The sequence below is a fragment of the Halichoeres trimaculatus genome, unplaced genomic scaffold (genome assembly GCF_033239565.1).
Source record: "Halichoeres trimaculatus isolate MK-OKI-2021-1 unplaced genomic scaffold, fHalTri1.1 fHalTri1_scaffold_15, whole genome shotgun sequence".
Lineage (NCBI taxonomy): Eukaryota > Metazoa > Chordata > Actinopteri > Labriformes > Labridae > Halichoeres > Halichoeres trimaculatus.
In genome coordinates this window covers 29,790,891-29,814,483 of record NW_027437193.1, presented here as the reverse complement: position 1 = coordinate 29,814,483, position 23,593 = coordinate 29,790,891, and the positions used below count along the sequence as shown (strand labels likewise).

The following is a 23,593-nucleotide window of genomic DNA, read 5'->3' as shown; positions in this document are numbered from 1 at the left end:
TCTTCAAGGAGTTCCTGTGCGTGGCCTGTTGATGATAAGGTGGTGCTTCTTCCACTTGTGAATAATGGCCCCAACGGTGCTGACTGGAATATTCAGGTGCTTTGATATAAGTCTGTAACCAGTTCCATTCTGATGCTGAGCAACAATCAGGTTGTGAATGTCTTCAGAGAGCTCTTTGCCTTTACCCATCATGAGGTGTGTTGTATTTACTGCTTGGTGAAAAAATAACCTTTTTAATTGGACCATCAATTTGCTCTAGCCCAGCTGATGTTGGTTTGCACTAATTGGAAGTTAACGTAATAACTACTGTCAGATTTCAGGTGGTGTGGTGCATTTCCTAGCCAAAGTATACAGCTTTTCCATGGTGTGTTCAATACTTTTTACCTGTGTTATTGTACTTAATTCCACATAATCATTATTTATGGACTTGAATGTCATGATTTCTTTTAATGTGTGGATTATTTGAGTGAATACCAATGTCTGGTAGAAATTTTCTTTGAATTGCAGCTTTGGCAATAAATGTAATGATAAAAAAGTTGATGCCTTCAATACTTATTTTCCCCAATGTATGTTACAAGGTATACAGGAGATGAGACAAACTGTTTGCGGGCACAGTATCTATTTTGTTATTGTGTAAAACCTGCAGATCCACTAAAACACTCTGGTAGCAGTCTGTTCTTCCCTCAGGACACAATATTGGGGCACTTCAACTTTTTAAATAATTAATAATAAAATATTGCATTGGACATGTTTGCATGCATATCTGCTTGTATCCAACCGAAATGTTTGATATTTACACATGTATATGAACAAGTGAATGTGGTTCATACAAGTTCCTGAAAACCCCCCAAAATTCCCGTTGATTTCTAAAAACTTTTTAATGCTACTCTGCAGAACATGGAAATTAATGTAAGAGAGAGAGAGGAAGACAGCTTAGGTGGAGGTCGAATCTTACAAAACAGCCACCTGTTGTTGTTATTTGTAGATTCAGTCATGCATAGTTAGTGAAAGGGAACAGTAGGGAGTGAATACTTGAGTTAAAGAGGCACATTCAACGACAGAGGGATAAAGAACGTTTATAATCGCTCTGAGGTTGCAGAAAATCCCATCAACTTAAAGTATGACTCTATCAATTTATTAGTTTTATCTTATGATAAAAACACCTGTAAAGTCCTCTATGACCTCTGGTTGGTTATTGGTACTGTTTGTTTTGTTAGGAAATCAAAAAGGAGCTACTTTGGCTCAGCTGCGTGCATCTTTCCTCTCCGGCTCAGTGGCAACATGCTAAGATGTCCTAAAAGCTGCTTCTTGAAATATTTGAGTGATGATGAAAAAGTGCTGCAGTAGTTTGTAGACATCAAATAATCATATCTTTAGCCTCTGTTAGTGCAAAAAGTGGGGGCACATAAGCTTGCATATTTTCTGACAGGCTGTTACTTGAGGTCCTTGACTAGTCGGATACTTAACAAATACTTTTAATTTTACTCCACAAGATTTTAGAGCAAAACATGCTAAAGTTCTAAATAAGGAGGGGTATGGTCATCTGATACTTCCTCTATTCTTCTTCTGGACTAAGATGTTATCTTCATTTCCTCTCTGTCCTTGTGAATGAAGGATCATATGGTACATGTGTACAGAGCTTATTGTCACATAATGGCATCATGTGTGGTGTTTATGTTCCAGATTTCTTTATGTACTTGTTAAATATTGTGCTCAGACTACTCATGTTCTTCAGTCTGCTGCTTATAGCAATGAGCTTTTGGTGACTGCTCTCCATGCTGTGCTGTGATGCTTCTGTTGTGGCCTGTCTGCGTGCTTCAGACAGGGCGAGGACGCTGACACAAAGTTTTGTCTTCTTGTGGTGGAATCACAAACCATGGGGGCGCTCTCTGTGGCTGCTTTGTTTGTCTTCTGCCATGTTTTGTTACATGTTTTTGGTACTTTTTACAGCATCTCTAACCACTTGACCCCCGGTTAACAGTTAACATTCACCCTGGTCTCATGGGTTGAAGCTGTGTGAGCGGATTGCTATGTTTTTCCTTTTTGATTCTGTTTCCCAGCATGAACATTAGGGAAAATTGCACTTGTTCATAAGAATATGAACTGGAAAATAAACACAAACTACAAAATAGAATAGAAAGTGGGATCAGTTTGAATATTTAAAACAGGTGAATCTTTTTTAGGGAGTAAATGTTGAGTCCCACCAAGATATTTCCGGGCAGCAACATGACTCATTGGGCCACACAAATATTTCTTAATGTTTCTCATCTTACCATAAATCTCTGCTTGTTGATTCAATGAACAAATTTTGCATATTTGCCTAAACCTCAACAAATGTTAAACTGGCTGAAACCCAAACCACTGTTGATCTTTTATATTTGGAAGCAAAGATTTGATTGTGGCGCTCAGAGCTACGAGGTGGCCTCCAGTCGCATTTCTGCAACATCAGGTCATCTAACAACAACTGTCAGAAAGTAAAGCTTTCAGGGCTGGTTATGATCTCTGTCTTACTGAGGAGGGCTGGCTGAATGTTGAAGATATATTTGATAATAAAATGATTTTTACTCAGCATCTGAAATCAAATATAAATGGCAAAATGTGTTTTTTGTGAGTGTGTGATCCAAAACCGCAACATTCTCTTTGATAAAAGCGAAGAAATCGTATTTATCATCCTGCCCAGGATGGCATCAACTGCCTCCGGTCTTTTAAAAGCCAAATTGATTTCACAAAGCAAACATGTCTGACATGTTTGAGAGGCTAAACAGAGTACTTTAATGCTAGGGTGTGTTTTCTGGTGTTTCCCTGCCAGTCCAATGACAAGATGCTGTAGATTTTCAAAATGGGATTTCAGACTTAACAAACTGAAGACTTACTTCAGGTCATCTGGTTCCTCTTATGTTGTGGTGATGCTACTTTAATGGTTTGTGGGATCTGTTCAAGCTAGAAGCTTTTATGTCTTGTTAAATTAAATTTGATTAGCTTGATGTTTTTCTCTTAACACTGCTGCGTGCACAAATGTCTATTAAGTGACTGTTCAGACACACTAAAAGTTTATATGGTGTTACCATCATTTTAAAAGAAACCCCACTGATCAACATGCTTTCACTTTAGACTGAGTTAGTCTGTTTGTGGGAAACCCAACGTGAACCAGAGGCAGGATACCTCCTGCTCTGGGTTTACTCACCGTTACAGTTGAAGCCTGTCTCCTTCTTGCACTTCTTGGAGCAGCCGTCATCATCCAACAGATTTCTGTCATCACACTCCTCTGACCTACAGAGAATGAAAACACCACACTGCAAAATACTGAAGTCTTCAGCCCCTATCATCAAATGCTTTTGTCTTATTTTCAGTAAAAAATGTCTTTTTATACCTAACATGAGCCACATTCAACCTATCAGGCCATAAAAATGTCTTGTTCCAAGTTGTTTCAAGATAAAAATGAGCTCTGAATTTATTGTAACAAGTTAAAAAAATCTGCCAGTGGAACAAGAGAAAAGTTACAGGTATTAGATGTTACTCTAGCTTGAGCAAATTTTTGAGTAAATTTCTCTTATTCCATTGGTAGATTTTTTTTTACGTATTACAAGCAAGTCAGACCTCAATTTTGTCTATAAACCACTTAAAACAAGAAATGTTTATGGACTGATAAGTTAAATGTGGCTCATGTCATGTGTAATTAGACAATTTTACTTAACCTCTTAAGACCCAGCGTCTACATAAGTGGACATTACATTTTTGCCTCTTTGACCCATTATACTTCATTTTTTTAACTTTGACCAAAAGAGGGATTATTTCTTTACCAACAACGCTGAATGTGCACGCAACTTTGGTGCAGAAGTACTGCAGAGTAGGTTTGTCAATGGATGTGGAGGAGTTAACCACCAAAAAAACACAAATTTAAACTAAATATCAGCACTTATGCAGATGGTAGACGGCTCCCAGGTTTGTGAAATAGCAGTGAGTGGACAGAGGAGATCAGCAGGTGGACAGATATTAGATGGACAGACGTTTCAAGCGGAGAAATCCGGTGTTTACGCAGAGAGCATTTTAAACACACAACTGTCGCTCGATGCTCATGTAACTTCTGTTACAGGAAGCTGTTTCAATAGAGGAAGTTTCGGCCATTTTCCTTTTTTGGAGCATTGTTGGGACGTTAATGGTGGATAATCACTGGAGGAAACGCAGTGAAGAGTATAAAGTAACAGTGGTTATGATGAATTTTCATCTAGTCCTATTTGTTTTTTGTTTTTTAGAGCAAAATTTATTATATGACATCAAGAGAAAAGAAGAGGATGTCACAAATGCTTTGCATTGAATTGAATCGCTTCAAAGAAATGAGGCCAATAATTTTGACCAGGAACCTCTCCACAGAGTGCTTGATGACCATACAAGAACTTTATCTGCTCTGCATACGCTGGTGTCCAGATATGATCCTTCTCTTACGGGCACCTTCCTGTTACACTGAAATCTCAGTTTGTATGAGAGCGCTTTAGTAGTGTGTGTGAGAGTGTTTCAGTAGTGTGTATGAGAGTGTTAGCGTTTCAGTAGTGTGTATGAGAGTAGAGCTGCACGATTTGGGGAAAAGGTGCGATTTGCGATTAGGTGGACAATATTGCGATTGCGATTGTGCTTGCGATTTAATAAAAAAAGTTGTGTCATGATGAGTCTACAGGCTTGCTTGGTTATCATGGAGAAAAATCTGAATTGCATGTGCTGACATTGCGATTGCGATTGCAATATCCTCTTTTGGGATTACATAATTGCGTGTGCTGACATTGCGATTGCGATTGCGATTGCGATTGCGATAATCGTGCAGCCCTATATGAGAGCGTTGCACTAGTGTGTGTAAGAGTGTTTCAGTAGTGTGTATGAGAGCACAACATTTTAGTAGTGTGTGTGAGAGCATTTCAGTTGTAAGCGTGTGAGATTTTTTATGCTGATAACATGTTGAATTAAGTGTTTAAAAAACGCCAACTCGTCTGAATGAATGGAGCTATGCGCTGCTTCTTCGTTCAAGATGCGTAAGCATCTTTATGATGACGTAGATTGATAACCTCTGGGACTGGGATGATATGCTATTCTAGCGATTCAATCCTATTCCCATTTTTGGGGTGCTGATGCTGCTTGAATTAAATTGCGATTCTCCAATATTTCAGTCTTTGCGATTTTTAGTTTGCGTTTTTAACACCAGAACATGTGAAAAAGTTAAATGATGATAATAATGTCTACAGACAATATATCAGTAGCCATATGTTCCCATTAAATGCACATCATTTGAGTTAGAGAGAAACATTTCACCCTCTGCCAGAAAAAAAGTGGTAACTTTTTTCCAATCCAGTTCATAAACATAGACTGAAATGAAGAATTTGAATTTTGGGGGAAAAAAAACAAAAACATTTTTGATAAAGAGTCCCGATTTGATATTGTCAAACAAAATATCCTGTTATATAAATTTTCGATTTTTGAATCTAAAAATGCACATTATACAAAAACTCAGGTCTTAAGAGGTTAACATAAGACAAAAACACTTGATAAGATTTCCGTTTTTTGCAGTGCACCACTATCAAAATCATCATCATCGTTATAGTCAGTGAATTACAGCCATCATTCCCACCAGGCGTGACACAAACCCCTGTATGAGGCCGTCTCCACAGTACGGCTGCCCGTGAGTGTAGACCAGAGGTGGAGAGGGATCACTGAGCAGGCCGTCAGCTTCCACCTGGATCATGTACAGGTACTTGACTCCCTGCCTCACAGAGCTGGAGAGGAGAGAAGGAAAGGAAGAGAGGAGATCAGAGGGAAAATGCTTTCATGATTGTTTAAACCTGTACTTCTTTGGCAAAGTGAAACAGTTCAATAGAAGTCCAGAGTTTGTCATGTTCTTCCAAGGAGCAGTAAACAAAGCTTTACTGCTCTGCGGTACAGTCTGACCTTTATAGGGTTGTTGATCGATACTGATGATGACTCACTTGAAGCACAGAAAAAGAGGAATTTTGAGGTTGTTGGTGCTAGTGTACAGCAGAATGGCCCGTTTAATACTGCTTTACTTTGAGCTGTGCAGAGAGGAAGCATTAAATCTGCAGCATTCTGCAGCAACAAAGCAGCACTTGCACTTCAAGTTGCTTGTATCTGTAACCTTCCTGTATCAAGTGACCTCGAAGCCGCACAGCAGGAAGTGTGTGGAAAGATACCTTGGATCCAGTGTTGGAACTATTGATCTGTTATGATGGGTTGAGTCTATAAAAAGTGCCCTCTCTCTGTTTTCTCTGCACTGATCTACTGCCTCAGTATGCACCAGGCGGGAAAGTTAAACTGGAGAAGCAAAAATCACTCAGGTCTGTCAAGTCTCTCTCCACTGTACAAATTTCCTTTATTAATTATGGATGACAGAAGGAAACAAAGAACTGAAAAACTCCCCCTGACCTGTTCATCTAAACTGTTTCTATATCTGGACAAATCCTCAACCTTCTAAAATTACTCTCTTCTTCTGGCTCTGAGACCTTCCTCAGACAGAAATTTCCCTAAAGTTAAAGATCAGAAATGTTAACATTTAACAGTTAAGGAACAAAGGGTAGAGAGGTCTTTCCTACATACATGGTGCATCACAAAGAGAACATGCCAATGACTACACCATCTTGAAAAAGAAACTGTTAACTTTCAGGGCTCTAATTTCGTGGCGCAGCGCAGGGGGCCCAAGCCTGGCGCACCACCGCTGTGTTAATTTCGTGCGGCGCACCACCGTACGCTGCCAATTTGACAATTTGGTAGGCGGTCTGCGCAGAGATGAGTGTGACGGCGCGACAGGGAGAGTTGACGGTGCACCAGGGGGAGGTGTCAGCAGATTCATGTTGGCGCAGTGACAATTTCGTGCCAAAAACAGCGCAGAAAGTGCGCTGAAAGCTCGCCAGCTCCAACCTGGTCTATGTTCGGCGCAAAGCAGAGCGCACCCTCCGCAGCTGTAATTTCGTGACAGGCGCACATGTGCGCACATGTCAACAAAGCCTCAGAGGCAGGTTTCCAGAGTGTCAGGCACATTTTAATGCAATAAACAATCACAGCAATCACTATTTAATGTAACTGTCTGAACCAGCATAGACATTTGTATTTATATTAACTGTCCCGTCACATCTGATGTTGGATTAAAGTCGTTTGTCATAATGGAAAGTTAACCTGACGGCAGCTGGAAGTTTGATGCACATCTTACAATTAAACAATAAACAGCCTTAACATCTGATACTGAGTAAATATCTGGCTTCTCTCATTTCATTTAATTCAAAGAAAAGAGGGAGAGAAAAGATGAAGAAAAAAGAGACCAAATAAATGTATGTCACTCAGGATTTACCCGTGATTTCCCATATTTCTCTGTTTTAGTCTTTATTTTTAACCTGATCTAAAAAGATGGAGTACATTATTGTAAGGAGGATGAGGCAGAGACACCAGGAGAGTATACAGTGTTTCACCAAAGATTCTGCTATTTGGTGATGACAAACCAGGAGTGCAGGTGGATCAAAAGTATTCTGAATGGATAAGCCAGCTGTGTAACTGTCTCTTCATTTTGTACTCCTATTAATGACAAAGGAACAGATTAAATCTGTCCCGGGAGCTGGCCCACACGGTGACGCGCTTCGTGTCCTCCGATTCCCCCTGCTGTCCATTCTCCTGCTGCAGGGACAGCGGCTCTGACCGTCTCCGCTACCGGGTCTTTCCAGCACACTGTTTCCGCAGTGCTAGGGATCACTAAGACCAATCAGAGGCTGCGCCTCGGCCACAGGGCATTTAAAGGTGAGGAGAGGCTCTCATTTGATTAGTGAAAACAGCGCTCGGCTGTGTTAAACCCACTCACGGCTTTTCTCCTCCCTCTCTGCCATTTGCACGGAGGGAGGCGTGGACGCGCTCCTCTGCGCCTTGAGTGCGCCTCTCTTGGCACTGCAGGAAACTTGCAAAGTGCGCTGGTCACACCCTGTCTGCGCGGCGAAGGCCAGCACAGGGCAGGGTGCGCCTGCGCTTGCGCCTGGTCTACGAAATTAGAGCCCGAAGTGTCATGTGTTAACATCTTGTTTCAAACAGTCATTCCTAAAGTGAGTGAGCCATCTCAGGGTCACAGGACAAAATAAAATCGTCCCTCTTTAAAGAGGGGGTATGGGGCTTTTTTTAGGCTTTCTGTTCTTATACTTCTGGTATTCTATCATAGCTTTACATGATTTACAGCTCAAAAAATCTCTGTTTTCCTACATTGGTGTTTTAGAAAACCTGTATTTCAGCCTCTGAAAAATAACAATTAATTTTAGCTGCTGTCTTTTTAAGAATCCCCGCTCCACAAACCCTCTTCCCTCTGATTGGCCAGCCCTCTGGAGCAGAGCATGTGAGCTGAATGGAGTGCCAAGGACTTCCGATCTTGGCTCCCAAAAGTGTCAGGTGTCCTCCGTTGCTCTCCGCTCAAAGTCCCAAAATGTTGCTCCACCTTTTACCACTCAGCACTCAACACAGCAGGGGCTAAAAACATTTGTTTTTAGGAAGGCTTCTAACCAACTCTGATGCTTTTAAGATTGTCTTTTCTAAGCTGTTTTTAATTTGATTTTAATTGCTCCTCTCTTTTAAACTGTCCTATTGACCCCTTTTATCTTTTTACCTTTTCTAATTTCTTATTCTCTGTTTTTATGAAGTTGTAGCACTTTGAGATCATTAGATGAAAAGGGTATTATAAATAAAATGTATTCTTATTATTATTATTATTATTATTGTTATTGTTATTATTGTTGTTATTGTTGTTGTTATTATTATTATCATTATTATTATTATTATCACACCAAGACTGCATCCCACTCGACTCCAAGCTTGCTCCAAAAAATATGTTCTGATTCTGATTCTGGGCCAGGTCTGGGCATGCTTCAGACTCATGATGTGAACTGTAATGAATCCTTCAAAGAAAAAAAAATCCTGCTCTACGCACTTTCTATAATTTACTTGTTTGCACCCCGATCCACTCACACGTTTTGCTGTGGAGGCCTGTCAGGGGCAGAGCTATGGGTTGGTATCTGAGGTCCCTTCAATAGGTCTCAAACCAGTCAGGAGATCTTTTTGCGTTGACTTCATAATGTCAGGCCCCATGAAGATCTTGAAAAGATTTAGAAAGATCTTGTGGCTTTTTTAGAATAGGGCGTTTGGAGTACTGAAAGGACAGATTCATAGATTTCTCCAACATATGAATATGTAGAGGTTTGAAAACCTGCACAAATTCAGTCTGAACATCCAGCAATGTTACTTTATATCCACATGTAGAGTATGGGAAAGTAGCGCTCCTCTTTAAGGACTTCATAATGTTATAGCAAAAAAGAGTAAGTGTAATTGTGAAAGAAGCTTAATCACTGCATATTTGTTTGGTCACCTGGTCAACGCTGCATGATGTTTGTGTGAGGGCTGATTTGTGATAAATTGCTCAGATGTCCAGATCTCTCTGCCAGTTCCAGAGAAATCCAGAGCTAGGGTGTGTCCACATCGAATGCAGCACTCAGTTTTGTCTGATGATCACTGGCTTCAAAGTGCCCTTCCAGCAGCACTTACCCTGTTTGACCATTATGTAGCTGTGTGCAGAGACTGACAGACTGTGAGGCAGCGCAGCCAGGGTTTGAAGTATCGTTCCAAGCTTTCTTTATTCATCTAATCGGCAACAATTCCCCACAAACTACAGAGAGCAGCACTGAGTTTTCTTTCCAAGACAGACTGCCTGAGAACTTGGACTGTGGATGCACCATGGATGTTGCATCTTAACCAGCTTGTGCTCCCATGCTCCCCTCCACAGTCAGGATGGAGGTTTGGGTCGAGGTCCTTTTAGAATAACTATAGATGAATGGTTAGGATTAGACCGTAGGTCACAGGCATCAAAGCCATGCCATGGAGGGCCGAGAGGCTGCAGGTTTTCTTTCCAACCAAAACTCCACCAGCTGATTTCACTGATTAGTCCCTGCTCTCTGCTTGAAGGCGAGGTAATCGGTGAAATCACCTGGTGGAGTTTTTGGTTGGAACAAAAACCTGCAGCCTCTCGGCCCTCCATGGCATGACTGTATGTTAAGGGCCCTGTAAATTTGGCTTGAAAGTGTAAATATGAACTCATGATACCAAATTTTTACTATCTCTGTACTAGCTGATTAAAAAAAAAAAAAACTCCTCACCAACAGGTGAAAAAACACTGCCAAATGAAATGAAAAAAGCAAACCAAAAAAAACATTGCTGGCCAACATCAAACCACATATTTCAAATATTTCTTTGTTATGTTATTAATCTGTTCACACATGTATATTGAATCTCTACATGTTTCTTGTGGTTAAAGATGCTATGAGGAGGATCTGCCACCTGGCCCAGAGGCTCACCCACACTGTCATCAATTTTTAACTTTTAACAAGGGGTGTGTTTGTTTTGACATCTAATGGAGATTGGATCAAAACCAATTTTATTTGTTTAGGACAACTTTTTACTGGATATAAAGTGCCAAGGTAAGGTATTTAACAGTTGAGTTTCCTCACTCCTCATTTTATTGATAGACTCTCAAGTTTGAACAGACCACTGCAGAATAACTGCTGACTGTGGGTTGGAATGAAAATTATCACAAACTGTTTAATCCCTGTGTTAGCCTTTAGCTCCAGCTGTATCACTCTCCTGTTTATCTTTCTTCTGCTCTTTTGTCCTTTTTTCTGTCTGACAGTTAGGCTACAGTGTCCACCATCACTACATTAATTAATCACATTAACCACAGGCATATATCTAGAAGGGAGACTTTTGCAAGATCACTTTCAAACTCCTCCCAGTCACTTCAAAAAGTCATTCAAATGTTTAGTTTTTTTCTGAGTTACACTTGTTATATTGTTCTATTTCATAACTGTAAAACATTTATTGTTTGCACTATTTACTATAAGTCTGTAAATTTCCCCTGTTGTTAGATGACAAAAAAGAGTTATCTTATTCCTAATCTCAACCTTCACAGCCAACAACAGGGCTGTGAAAAAAATTAACACCCATTATCTTTAAAAAGCATAACCTTTGCACAATTTTAGCCACATTTACCATCAGTCAGTGTCTAAGTTTTTGTAAACTGCTGCTCAGCTCTCAGCTTTGAAAGCCAAAGACCGGTCTTTACTGTCAGTCACTGTTTTTCCTTCTAGATTTTTGTTTTATTTAGTTTTTCTGTGATTATTTTTTTAAGAAAGAAAAAAGGCATAAAAAGAAAAAAGAAATCAGCTGTGGTAGAAAACAAACACTAAAAAACACTTCCTTGAGATAACTGGAGTGCCTACAGATAAGCCAGAGGAGGCTGAGCTCTTGTTAAAACCTAACATTTTGGTAAATGCTGGATAAACACTGTACATCAATGTGAAGCTGCTTGTGTTGTGTTTTTGTCTTTTTTTAAGTTTTTTTTTTTTTTAATATTTTTTATCTTTTGAAAGAAAGTTTCTCTTCTTTATTTGCTCTACCTCTGCATCTCACCCTCGTTACTCCCTTTCCTCACCTTAAATATCCTGTACATCGTGTTTCGTTTTCCCCTCTTCCTCCCCTCTTTAAGTTGTTCTAAATCTTTTCTAATCCCCTAAGTCTCCTCGATCTCCCCTCTTCCCTTCCCCACCTTTCCCTCCTTCCTTCTTATTTTCCTAACTCACAGCTTTCAAACACCGTTTTCCTCTCACATCAGCCCCTCTCTGCCCTCCTCAGTCCTGCATAACTCAATTCCCAAAGGTTCTTACATCTTTTTGTACTTAGACACAGCTTGTGTAACATAGAGGACGTGTTCCCTGAAAAATAAACTGTTTTTGAAGCTGCGTCCACCTTACATCTGCCCTACTCTGAACAACAGCTATAGCTGCAAAGATATCCAAAGTGCCAGATCTCTGAAACCCGCCCGTGGTGGATGACAACTGTCATATCCTGGCAGGTGTTAATCAGCTTTTAGAGCAAAATGTGCATCAAGAAATGATGGGCAAGGGATTTAGAGAGGACTTTGATGTGGTGAGATTAAAAAAATGGATTGTGGCTTTACATTTGGATTCCAGTAATCACTTGGACGGCCTGAAGTACCAGACAGGATACTGTACAAACGGATTCAACTTAGCCCCAGAAAGTTCAACATGCTTTGATTGAATATATGCTTGTTGATAGAGGTTTGGATCGATAGCCGCAGCTTAGCATCCCCATGTTGGAAACATTTGTGTTTTGGGCAGCTCAAACAGAACCAGACTCAAACACTTTGGATGGAGACAGATAACTGTGGATTAGCAGATCTGAGGGCTCACACAGACACAGAGGTATGCTGCGAAGCATGCACTTAGTGTTGACCCTAAATAACCTTTTTTTTTTTTTTTTTAGCTTTTACTCTCAGTCGTATTTTCCTCTGCTGCTGATGTCCAACAGGGCAGTGAGTGTGTGTGTGTATACATCTGTGTGTGTGTGTGTGTGTGCCCAGCATGAGTAGTTGGCGAGGCACTGAAGTTATAAATATTCATCTACACCTGAGAGGAAGCCAGACTGGCCTCAGGTGGAGTCCTGGGTATTTTATGGTGGTTTGGACAGAAAAACAACACACCTGTCAATTCCCATTACGCCTTGTGTTTACCTCCTGCACAGCACGAGTAGTGAAAAAAGAATGCCTCTATAAACACATCTTGGGTTGATGTCACTCTAATTCCACCTGCAAATGGTTGTCTGTTGACCAAAGACTGCATAAAGAAGCGGTCCGAGCTGCTGTGATGTCATCTGTTGGTTTTTGGGGGAGGATTTTTGAAGCCCTGAGTTTTGCCCATCCTACAAAAAAATGTTCTTGACATGCTGCTGATTATTTTTTAGATGAATTGGTTTTCCTTTCCATGTTTTCTCTACAAAACTTGCACCTAGATCAACCATAGCACCCATGTGACATCAGCCCTATGATGTCACACTCAGGATGGGAAGCTCAAATGTTATCATCAGGTTCATCTAGCTTTGTCGTCTAACCCAGACTATCACTGAGCATAATGCTCCTCCACATGTTCAAATTCCATGGAACATGTTGCAGGGTGAGAATACAGTCTTCTTCAGGTGTCGTCCTCTTGGGTTGCCTAAGTCACAGCCTATCTGGGGTACAGATGGGAGAGGGATAGGGGTGGGTTGGGATAGGGGGTTACGTTCGGGGACACTGGGTCTCGGGGAGAGGATCTCAGTGGTCTCCTAGTGTGCTGGGGGCTGGTGGGTGGTGGCCTGGGCTTGGTCCATCCTCCCAGGTGCCTGGCCGGGCACTCCCTCTTCAGGGGTAGATGGCCCTTGGGGGGGCCCCGGGTCATACCCCCTGCACTCAGTCGGGGGCCCAGTGTCTAGCGGGGTCTGTGGGCTGAGTGGGCCCTCACTCCGCAGTGTTGGGGCTTGCTTCTTGCCTTCCTGGGCCCCCCTCTCCTTGCCTCCCCCTGGGTTGGCGTGTTGCTGTCTCCGTGGTGGACTGTCTGGGCTCTGTGCTCTGTTGTGGCTGCTAGATGCCCGGCATTGAGGGCCCTCTCAGTGTGTCTGGTCTCTTAGGGCAGCAGGGCCACATCTGCATGATCACACCTTGGCATGATCCCCTCACCCAAATCAAAACTAACCCCCAATATTCTGCACTCTCACCTGTGCTCCTATAGGTTGGTATATGCATCTGTGTATATATTTGTATATGTATACATATTTTTCTACAATTGTCGTTGTCGTTCAGGATACTGTCTCTTTTCAGGCTCAGCAGCTGGTTGTTAGGTTCTCCTGTCTGTAGTCTTTGCTCAGTTGTTGTGGTTGCTCTCTACTGTTGTTTTGTTGTTTCTCTCATTCTGTCTGTCTAGTCTCTTCTCTACACTCCTTCCCTTTATCACTGTTTCTATTCAGATAGGAAAAAAATAAACATTCCAAAACACTAATAAAGAGTATCATTTTAGAACTCAAGGGGAGCCTTATACACAAATGGCTCCCCTTGGAAAAGTAAATGTGTTCTGCACAATATGGCAGCAAGACCATAATTCTGTTGACGTGACGCTGGACAGGACAAGTAAAAAAAGAAAAACAAAAGAAAAAATAAGTATTCTTTTTGAATGGACCCCATCCAGGTCACTGAAATGTGTCATGCCCATTCTTCAAGCAAACACCTGTCGACCTCTGCAGCAGGGGCCAAGCTCACAAAGAGATGCAAATTTTCTTACTTTTGTGCTAAGTTTGTAAAACACCAACAAATCCTGGTTTAAATGTTCTCAGTCTCAGTGAACTATGTTTACAGCACTGATATGTCTGCAAATCATGGTTATTGCCAAGACAACAAACAGAAAATTATATCTACCGTAAGTCAAAGTTCAACACCACATCTGTTCACGCCTCAGTCAATCTCAGCCTGTGTTTTAGCAATCCCAGATTATCTTACTGACAGGACCTGCTGCGTGATGTCCCATAGGCTAACTGACATGCCAAAAAGGCAGTCACCTCAGAGGGGAGACATTGAATTTTGGCGAGCTAATATCACACATGAAAGTCTCTGTCTGGTTGGAACCAGGAACTTTTTATAGCTGTGATATGACACTGTTAACTAATGTACCACCACACAGCCTGTATTAGACCAGGACTGACTGGATGATAATTATGCTGTATCAGAAATTGTCCCTATAATCATAAAAGAGATGTTAACTTAAGACAAAAACCAAGTAACATGGTTGGTCATTTCATGTAGTGTCATTTTTAAATAGACTTTGATTTGAAACCTGTCCAGATTTCTTCTGATGGCGTTCAGGAGAAAGAAACTTTTACATGGTCTTAAATTTTTAAAAACCAAAGGGTCACTTTTTCTACAATCTTTTCTGTTCTATTCCCCAGCAGGAGTCGCTGTCACATTGTGACCCTACAGAACCGAGACTGATTTATTACCTCCACCAAGGAGGTTATGTTTTTGGGAGAGTTTGTTTGTTTGTCTGTAGACAACATAACTCAAAATGTAACGATTGGATCTTGATGAAATTTTCAGGAAATGTTCAAAATGGGATAAGGAAGAAGTGGTTAAATTTTGGAGGTGATCCAGATCACTGTCTGGATCAAAGATTTTTTCAAAGGATTCTTTATCATTGTGAGATAGGGCTGTTTTCACCATAAGTGTATATAACTCTTGGAATGGTTGGATTGCTTTACAAAACAATACAAGACAAGGTCACCATAATTTCTGACTGATGGCAAAGTACGATCCACATCCTGGCAATATTCTGGATAGTAAGATCCAGAATACGGATTGTTAAACCGGAACATCCATGTGCACCTGTAAACTCTCAGCACCTACCTGTCAGTAAACGTCTGCTGTGTCTGGGGTGGAGGGAGTTTGCCAGTGAAGGATGGGATCCTCTGAATCCTGTACAGCAGAGGTTTGCAGCTGGAGCACAGCGGGCTGCCGGGACCTGACGACAGCATGGCAGCATCGATCTCCATCTTCTCATCAAAAGTGCAAAGCTTTATTGCAGCAACAGCAGCGTTGTGGGTGTCAAGGCGCATCGTAAGGGGCATGTCGCAGAAGACGTGCTGGGGCCCTAAATTAATGCTTTTGCCGGTGTCTGTTATCAACTCTATGTTGGCGATGGCTGGGTTTTCTGTGAAAGGGAAGAACAGAGACAGGCTGAATGTTCCAGGTGTACAATTTTTTAATTTTTAATTATTTTTTACATATATATTGTACAAAGTAGCAAGGTGGAACCAGATTTATAAATTTAAACATTGTTTTATAACCAGCTCAAAGCTCCTCTCAGAAGTTTTGATGAACTAATCTTAGCTTTCTCTTGGCAGATGGATGCTTTTTCGCTCAGATGCTCCAAATTTGATTTTCCTTTCTGCCAACTTTGATCACAATTTTGTTGCTCTCTCCAAAGTTGTCACATGTTCGTGTTTTTATTATGTGTATCAGAGTTGTTTTGGATTTTTCTTAAGTTTCCATGTGTCTTGGATACCCTCTGTCTTTATCTTAGTGATTCTTGTCTTGTATTCTAGCTTGGTGTTTCCTGTTTTACTTTGCAGTTTGTGCTATCTATGTGTATAGTTTAGGCCATGGCTACATGTAGCCAGGTATCTGGAAAACTGCATTTTTATTTGTTTAGGCCTGTTGTCCACATGAAAGTTTTATGTCTCTAAAAATGATGTTTTCTGAAAACCTTAGCCCAAAGTGAAGTTTTCAGAAAACTCTGGTTTCGTAGTTTCTTGGATAAGCCAGAAAACAGAGTTTTTGGCTCTCAAACATCACATCTGACTGACAGGGTTCATCATGATTGGCTGACAGGGGTTTCACATCCAAAAAGCACTGCCAAAAATGGATGTGGCATGCTCTGAGCCGCAATCACCGGCAGATGTGACCAGTCTGTGTGGACACAAGTATAGTTTTACCTCTTGCCCTAGTGATTTCCCCTCATTAGTTTCATCTGGGTCTGGTCTCACATCCATGTTGATGAACCCAGTGTCTGCTTAGTCTCTGGCTGTTTTCCAAACTGCCAACTATCCTAGTAATACCCACTGTTTTTGTCAAAGTTAAGTCTGTAGTAGTCAGTATGCGAAAACTTGCAAAATCTACAGTATGCCAAAGAATCCCCAGATGTCCTACTGATTAAGGAAAATTTCTCAGTATGTAACTGACCAGTCTACCTCGCAACTGTTTCCCACGATGCACAGCGCTAACACTGTTTGTCTATGCCGGCATCAGGTTTAAGTGAATTACTGCCATCCAATGGAATGAGTCAGCTTTATAACTACAATACAACAACACTAATGCTAGACGGTAGCAGTGCTTACTGATTTGGTGGAAACTGAAATTGTAATTTGTGGTAGAAGAGTAAAATCTGCAAAAATTCCCTGATGTCTCTCCGATCAGGGAAAATTCCTTGGTCTGTGTTGCACACTGTTACCCACAATGCACGGCGCTAATGCTGTTTCTGTCAATGGTGGGTGGTACCCAGGTTTAGGTCAATTACTATCACCTACTGGCCAAAAGAGTGACAGATGTGTTTACGTCTACGAAATTCTTTTAAGTCAAGATGAACCACTAATCAACTTTTTTTCAAACCATACATGGATTACATGGGAAGAGTTTTATATCAGCTGTAAAAATAAAATATTAGTCCATTTCAGATTTAATAAACAATACAGCTTTTGGTGTATGGTTAAAAATCAAATAAAATAAATTCTGCTATGATATACTAATTGTATGTATTTTTGAATTTTCATTTTCCTAAATGATTGTAAAATGAACCTTTATCCACTGAAAATAATGAAAGGACCAAAAAACACAAAAAAACAAATACTTAAAAGAACTCATAACTGAAATAATAATAACCATTTTTTTCCTTAGCTTAATTTTATTAATAGTTTATGTTCCCTTGATATAACCTAACTGATATTGTATTGTGCCTGTATCTTCACCAATGAATGATTTGTCTTATATGTTTTATCTGGCGTGTTTTTGCATGTCAATGGCTTAAATGTCAAGATATACCCATAGCTTGTTTTGTATATTTATAATAAAGTTCAAAAAATTACATCAGCTGTACTTACACTTTCTGTGACTGAAAACCAGTGAAGCATACTACAAAAAGACAGTCAGATATACCACATGCAAAAGCATTAGACACTAGACAGTATGCAGAACCTACTTCCTACTACATTTACATGTAGTAGGTAGTTAGCAAATAGCCCCCATGTTTCTTCAGTTCCTTGTCTGTTCATTCTGTCATCTTGTCTTCATGTTGTGTTCTGCTATCCCTTGCCGTGCATTCAGCGATTTTAGTGTGTTTTGTGGATTTCTGCCTTCTTAGAGTTTTGGATATTTAACTTTGGACTTTTGAGTTTTGTTTAACAAATCCCTTTTGAGTTTATCTCCACCTGGGTCCTCCCCCGGTCCCATGTGTTTCCCACTCCCTTACAGGAGTAATCAGAGCTTCCTAAAATACAGAACTGTAGGAAAGAGATGGTCCAAAGTCATCATGTCATTAGTGAGACTTACTTGAAGAGATGTAGGTGACCCAGAGGGTGAGAGCGTGAGGAACGACAGGGTGGAGGAACCTCAGAGTGAGGGTGCAGCCCTCAGTGTCAGGACACGGTGACGTCACATTAGTGTCATACAGGCTGAGCTCAGGACTCCAGGCCTGCAGACTGGGCTCACAGGGCTGCTCCACATCAGGCGGACCTTGAGTTCAATAAGAACAGACATGTATGAGAACACACAGACATGTATGTTACATGTTAGTATTCATGTACTGTGACAGCTCTCACTGCATTCTGTTCTGAATTTTTGTTTTTTCTGCATCCCTCCTTTTTCTTAAGATCTTTGCCCATTTTTTTTTTTAGTGACGGATTTAACAAATTTCCCAGTATTACTTTAACAACTTCCAGCAAACACTCCTATTAACAGGAGAGAGCAGCATTTTCCAGCAGAGGAAGTTACGAGTCATCCCTTCCTAACACAAAACATGGCCAGAATTCAGAAACACAGTAGTAACTCCATTAGCCCTGACAAAATGAGTTGTTAATTGTTACAGTGTAAGTGATTAGCACAATGGAATACCATTACTGTGGAGTTGTTATCAGCTGTGTCCCCCACTGACAGCAGGAAAAATCAAGACGTTAACGAGGTGTTACATATTTCACACCCGCGCGGATGACATCCAGATTGGCTTAAATTGTTGTGTAAATGAAGCAGAACTGTAAACTATAATTCATGAAAGCTGTTTCTGTTTCTTAGCTTCCTTATTTTCATGACGACTGATGCACCAGACATATAAACTAAATCTGACATATTTTTTGGATGTATTTAAACTCTACTCATACCAACCCCATAATGCACTGACTTATAACAATATCAAATGTGAAGCCAGCCCGATGCTGGAAATAAACTTAAACTGCTGCCTATGTGGAGCAGGTGAGGTTTCTTTCAGAGGTGCTGAACTTTTGTTGACATCTAATGAGACATGCAGTCAGATCTGAGGCAGGATGAGGCACTAGACACAAGAGTGGTCTTTCCACAGGTTTTAACAATTTAATGCTAAAAAGAACTACATTTAGGGATGCACGATATTGGATTTTTGCCGATATCTGATATGTCGATATATCGAAACTCCTTTAGGCTGATACCGATAACGATAATCACAAGTTTGTCTTTTTCACTGTAAAGAAAGCTAAGTCTGTCCTGTACTGGAATTTATATATTACTCTTCATGTGACGGTCTTACTTGTTTAAGAAACACACATAAAACAAGACAAATTTGATTTTACCATAAATAAGAAATGCATTATTTTTTCTAACTCAAGACATTCAGTATTGAAATACAGAAAAATCATTTCTTTAGATCACATGAACTTTAAATGTACAATGCATTTTTAAACATAACCAAGTTGCATTTGATTATTTTAGAGCTACTGTTACAACCTGGTGACAGACACAGAGCTCTGCAGTGAAAATAAATAAAGTGCTACATTTTATTTAAGGAGCTTATTTTTCAGATGGAAAATAATAATAATCCTAACTGAATAGCACCTTATTGGCTGTTCATATTGGCAGAAATCTTCATATCTGCCGATACCGATAAACGTGTTTTTAAGCTTTTATCACCCCATACCGATATTGTGCTGATAATATCGTGCACCCCTAACTACATTTATAGTTGGCGTTGTAGGGTTCAGGTTTCCAGAGTGCTCCTTGGGTTGACCAAGTGGTCTCCTCTGGCTTTCCATGTAGTGTATTACAAAGTTCCTCCCCAACGAGAGTAAATGTACAGTTGCCAGTAAGTGTCGGACAATTTGCAAAAACCACGATGCACATGCAAATGAAACTAAGGAATGGAAGTTAAGGGTTAAACTTAAGCAATTCTTTTGCTATCCCAACAGACGGGAAAGTTGTGAAATTGAGTAAAACATTGTTTTCTTTTAAACTTCAGCGATGATAAATATAGCTTGTGATATCTTTATAATGTTTACCAGTGATGTGTCATCTTATATTTAGCTTTAAGAATCAGTCATACCATAAGGTAAGCATTATAGCTTAATTTATCACAGCCGAAGTAAAAAAAAAAAATACTAATGATCAATAAGCTACTATCATTAGAAAACCGCTAAAGTTGAACTCTTTATAATAAAGCCTGGTGAAAGTACAGTAAGGAAGACTTTGTGCTCACATTCTTCTGTTCCTTCTCTCTGGCTGTTTTCCAGACTGCATACTACACTAGTAGTGCCTACTATTTTGGCTGAAATTCAGTATGTAGTAAGCAGTATGCAAACCTTGCATCTGCAATATGCCAAAAAAAAAAAAACCTGGATGTCCTACTGATCCAGGAAAAGGTCTTAGTATGTAACAGACCTGTCTACCTGGCATACTATTTCCCAAAAAGGAACTGCGCTAACGCTGTTTATCTATGCGGCTGTCAGGTTTAAGTAAATTAGCACCATCTAGTGGAATGAATCAGAATTATTACTACAATACAACAACACTAACGTTAAATGGTCAGAGAGATAAAACTTGAATTATGATGAGCAAGAAATACGGTACATCTCGTCACTTCAAGTTATAAAAGAAGGGTTTACTTCTATTAATGTATTGAAGCCCATGTAAACCACTTGTTCATTTTTTTAAACCATAAGTTGATTATATAGAAGGGGTGTTTCCATCAGCTATAAAAATTAAATCCTTTCTAGGTTTATTTTTTAGTAAAAGATATAAATCAAATATGGTTAACAAAATAACTAAAATGCCAAGATCTACCCAAAGTTTGTGTTGTACATTTATAAAAAAGGCAAAATAAAATCCATCACCTGTAGCTTCATTTTCTAGAACTGTAAAACAAAGTAGCTCACTACAAAACAGACCCAACAGATCAGTAATACTACATACTACATGAAAAAGTAGTGGGCAGAAAGTAGGGCCTATTACATGCTATGTTCGTAGTATGGAGTCAGCGGTTTGGAAAACAGCCTCACTCTCTCCCACTCCTCACTATCAGCTGACTGGGGGTGTGTCAGCTTTTCTCTCTATCCAATCACATTGTCACAGCTTCAATTGTAAGCCAATCATCACACAGCTGTCAAAGTTTAATTGCCGTCCCTTCTGCTTGTCAGCAGCACCTCTAGACTTCATCACTCAGTTCTCACCAAATCTTTGAGATCCAGCCCTCTCAAGACTCTAACAACCACCAGTGTCTAGACTTCAGCGGGGGGATGTCCATGATTCACAACATCATTGTACCCCCTTCATTGGTTATCATGCTAAACACTTGATGGGGTCTAACTGCCAAACTTTTCTTTGCATTTATTCATTAAACCTGTTCATAATTCTTTATGGTGTAGAAGTCTCTCCTGATTTAACTTCTGCTGTGGCTGCACTTCCACTACGTTTTGTTGTTTGCATTCATGTTGTTCCATTTGTATCCGTGTCGAGTTTTTTCAATTAGTTCGACACCTACCAGCCACCGTATAAATGCATCCATACAGACTGGATAGGAGGAGGCAAAGCTTAACCAGCATTAACAGAGTCAGAGCAGAATAGGTGATGCTGGAATCAGTGAGAGTGAAGATGTGTTAACACGATAAGCTTTTATCATTGGAAAGAGCTACGATTGGTTGAGTAGGGGTTGGAAATAATGACTTGATCGTCAGGCTGTCAGCTGATATCAGCTTGCTTTCCATAGATTATCGATTTTGAATTTTCTTTTTGTTATTTTGGAAGGTTTTTTATCCAGCTGTCTGTTTTGTGAGATTCTCATTCAGCCTCAGTTTCTAAGGACGTCACTCTCTTTTTTTTCCTTGGAACTGTCCGTACCGTAAAAAAACAGGATGTATGTGGTTACATTCATCATTTGGCACTGCAAAGAAACCACTATGATTCCTCCCAAACAGGAGAGCACGATCTTTGTTATCTCACTATCTACAAACTCAAATGTGAGGACTGTGGTGCTGAAGTCATTATGAGGAAGTGTTAAAGAAAATTCTCAGTGTTTTCTCTTTCATATCCACATTGAAGTTGTCCAATTTCCACTCTTCCTGTCACCGCTGAAGGCCGTATTGCCCATCTCCACTGGCTGACAAAGTGACCCCTCGCATCTTCCCGTCTTCAGGAGTGAAAAGGGAGCCAGGAGAGCCAGCAGACTGGCTGTCTCCTCAGCTGTGTGCATACCACTGTTTAGAGTAAGACTGTAATTGACTCTTTATCATCATAATGATCCCGCAGCGAAAGAGAGGGAGCCGTAATCCCCCTGTCCCTCCTCGCCACTTGTTTTCAAAGCATAAATTCCAGCAGAGGATTTCCACATATTTGGGTCGAGTTTCCACGGAGGAGAAGGAAAGTGTTATTGTGTGCTTTTGGTATTTGGTTCACTGTTTGTCTTTTTCTCCTTTATTCCTTTCTTAGCTTTTTCTCAGGTTTCCTTTTGTTGCTTTTTTCACTTTTTGTTTATTTCCCCTCACCCTACAAGTCATGTCAGAGGAAACCGGCCTTCTCCAAAAATTATGATTGGAATAACAAGATCCATGTGCTTACACAAAGTGTAATGTTTCAAAGTACAGTTGCACAGGATTACAAGATACATTCTTCTTGGCTGTTTTGTTTATGACAGAGTTTCAGCGTTTGAACAGCACTCAAACATTTCCCAGAGCAGACGTTTTACCTTTTAATCCTACCTCTCGCTTTGGCTAAACCAAGACAGAGAGCCGTCTGTAGCTGAGGCAATTATCATTTAATGATTTTCTACTTTTTCCTTTTCCAGGAGCCATTAGCCTCGCACGCACCTGAGATTTACAGGGAAGAGATGTGTGTGTGTGCGTGTGTGTGTGTACTTGGTTAGAGGAGGTTGGAAACAGGAGACAGAAGTAGAACTCAAGGACACAACTTCAAACCTGAATCTGCAGCTTTAACTACCAAAAGTGTTACTAACTGAAAGGAATACTGTGTGTCAGGAAAAGAGTCAACGTCAGCGGAAAACACAGTTTTGGAAGTTGTCATCAATAACATCGAAAAAGTAACAGTAAAACTCTAAAGCAAGACTTAAGATTCTGCTCCCTGATCTCCTTCTGTTCATATCCAAACTGAGGTGTTTGATAGCTGTAACACCTGTGTACCAAATCTATTTTTCTTTCTTTCTCTGACTGACCGACTGCCTCCTCGGGGGTCCAGTAGCCTGATGTATCACAGATGCGCGGTGAGGTTGCTTCATGTGCGTACTGATGGAAAACACCATCTCTCTCACAATCTCCACAGTTGATTCCAGATCCATGGACAGAGGAGCTGGAGGAAATGAGACACAGACATATTACTTATGGAATATAACCTTTTATAACCTTAGTCCAACAAAGAAAAGCTGCTGAGGGCAAACAAGAACAGGAGGGCAGACACAGGTCAATGCAGTTTAAAGGGGGAATAATGTTCTTTTTTTTCTTTTTTTCTCATTTTTTTATTCTTGAAGTCACGATGCATGCGCCAGGACATAAAAGTATTGAGTGTGTTAGTTATTGCGAAGAGATGGAAAAATTCAGATACATTTCCTGAAAATCTTCATGGGATTTTTAGCCCAGGGAATAATGGACATTCTCAGGGTTTTGTTGCCATCAATTTTAATGAATTTTC

The 23,593-nt window shown here is 40.3% G+C and overlaps 1 protein-coding gene across 1 annotated transcript in view; it reads right to left on the bottom strand.

The window, feature by feature from the left end:
• The window catches only part of pappa2 (pappalysin 2), a 118,618-nt gene that overhangs the window by 58,120 nt on the left and 36,905 nt on the right, over window positions 1–23,593 (bottom strand). Inside the window, exons 9-13 of the mRNA XM_074687739.1 lie at window positions 23,121–23,254; window positions 17,990–18,172; window positions 15,293–15,596; window positions 5,631–5,759; window positions 3,185–3,270 (exon numbers count right to left, since the gene is read on the bottom strand). Coding sequence (XP_074543840.1) covers window positions 3,185–3,270; window positions 5,631–5,759; window positions 15,293–15,596; window positions 17,990–18,172; window positions 23,121–23,254 — 836 coding nt within the window. The remainder of the gene's footprint in view (window positions 1–3,184; window positions 3,271–5,630; window positions 5,760–15,292; window positions 15,597–17,989; window positions 18,173–23,120; window positions 23,255–23,593) is intronic.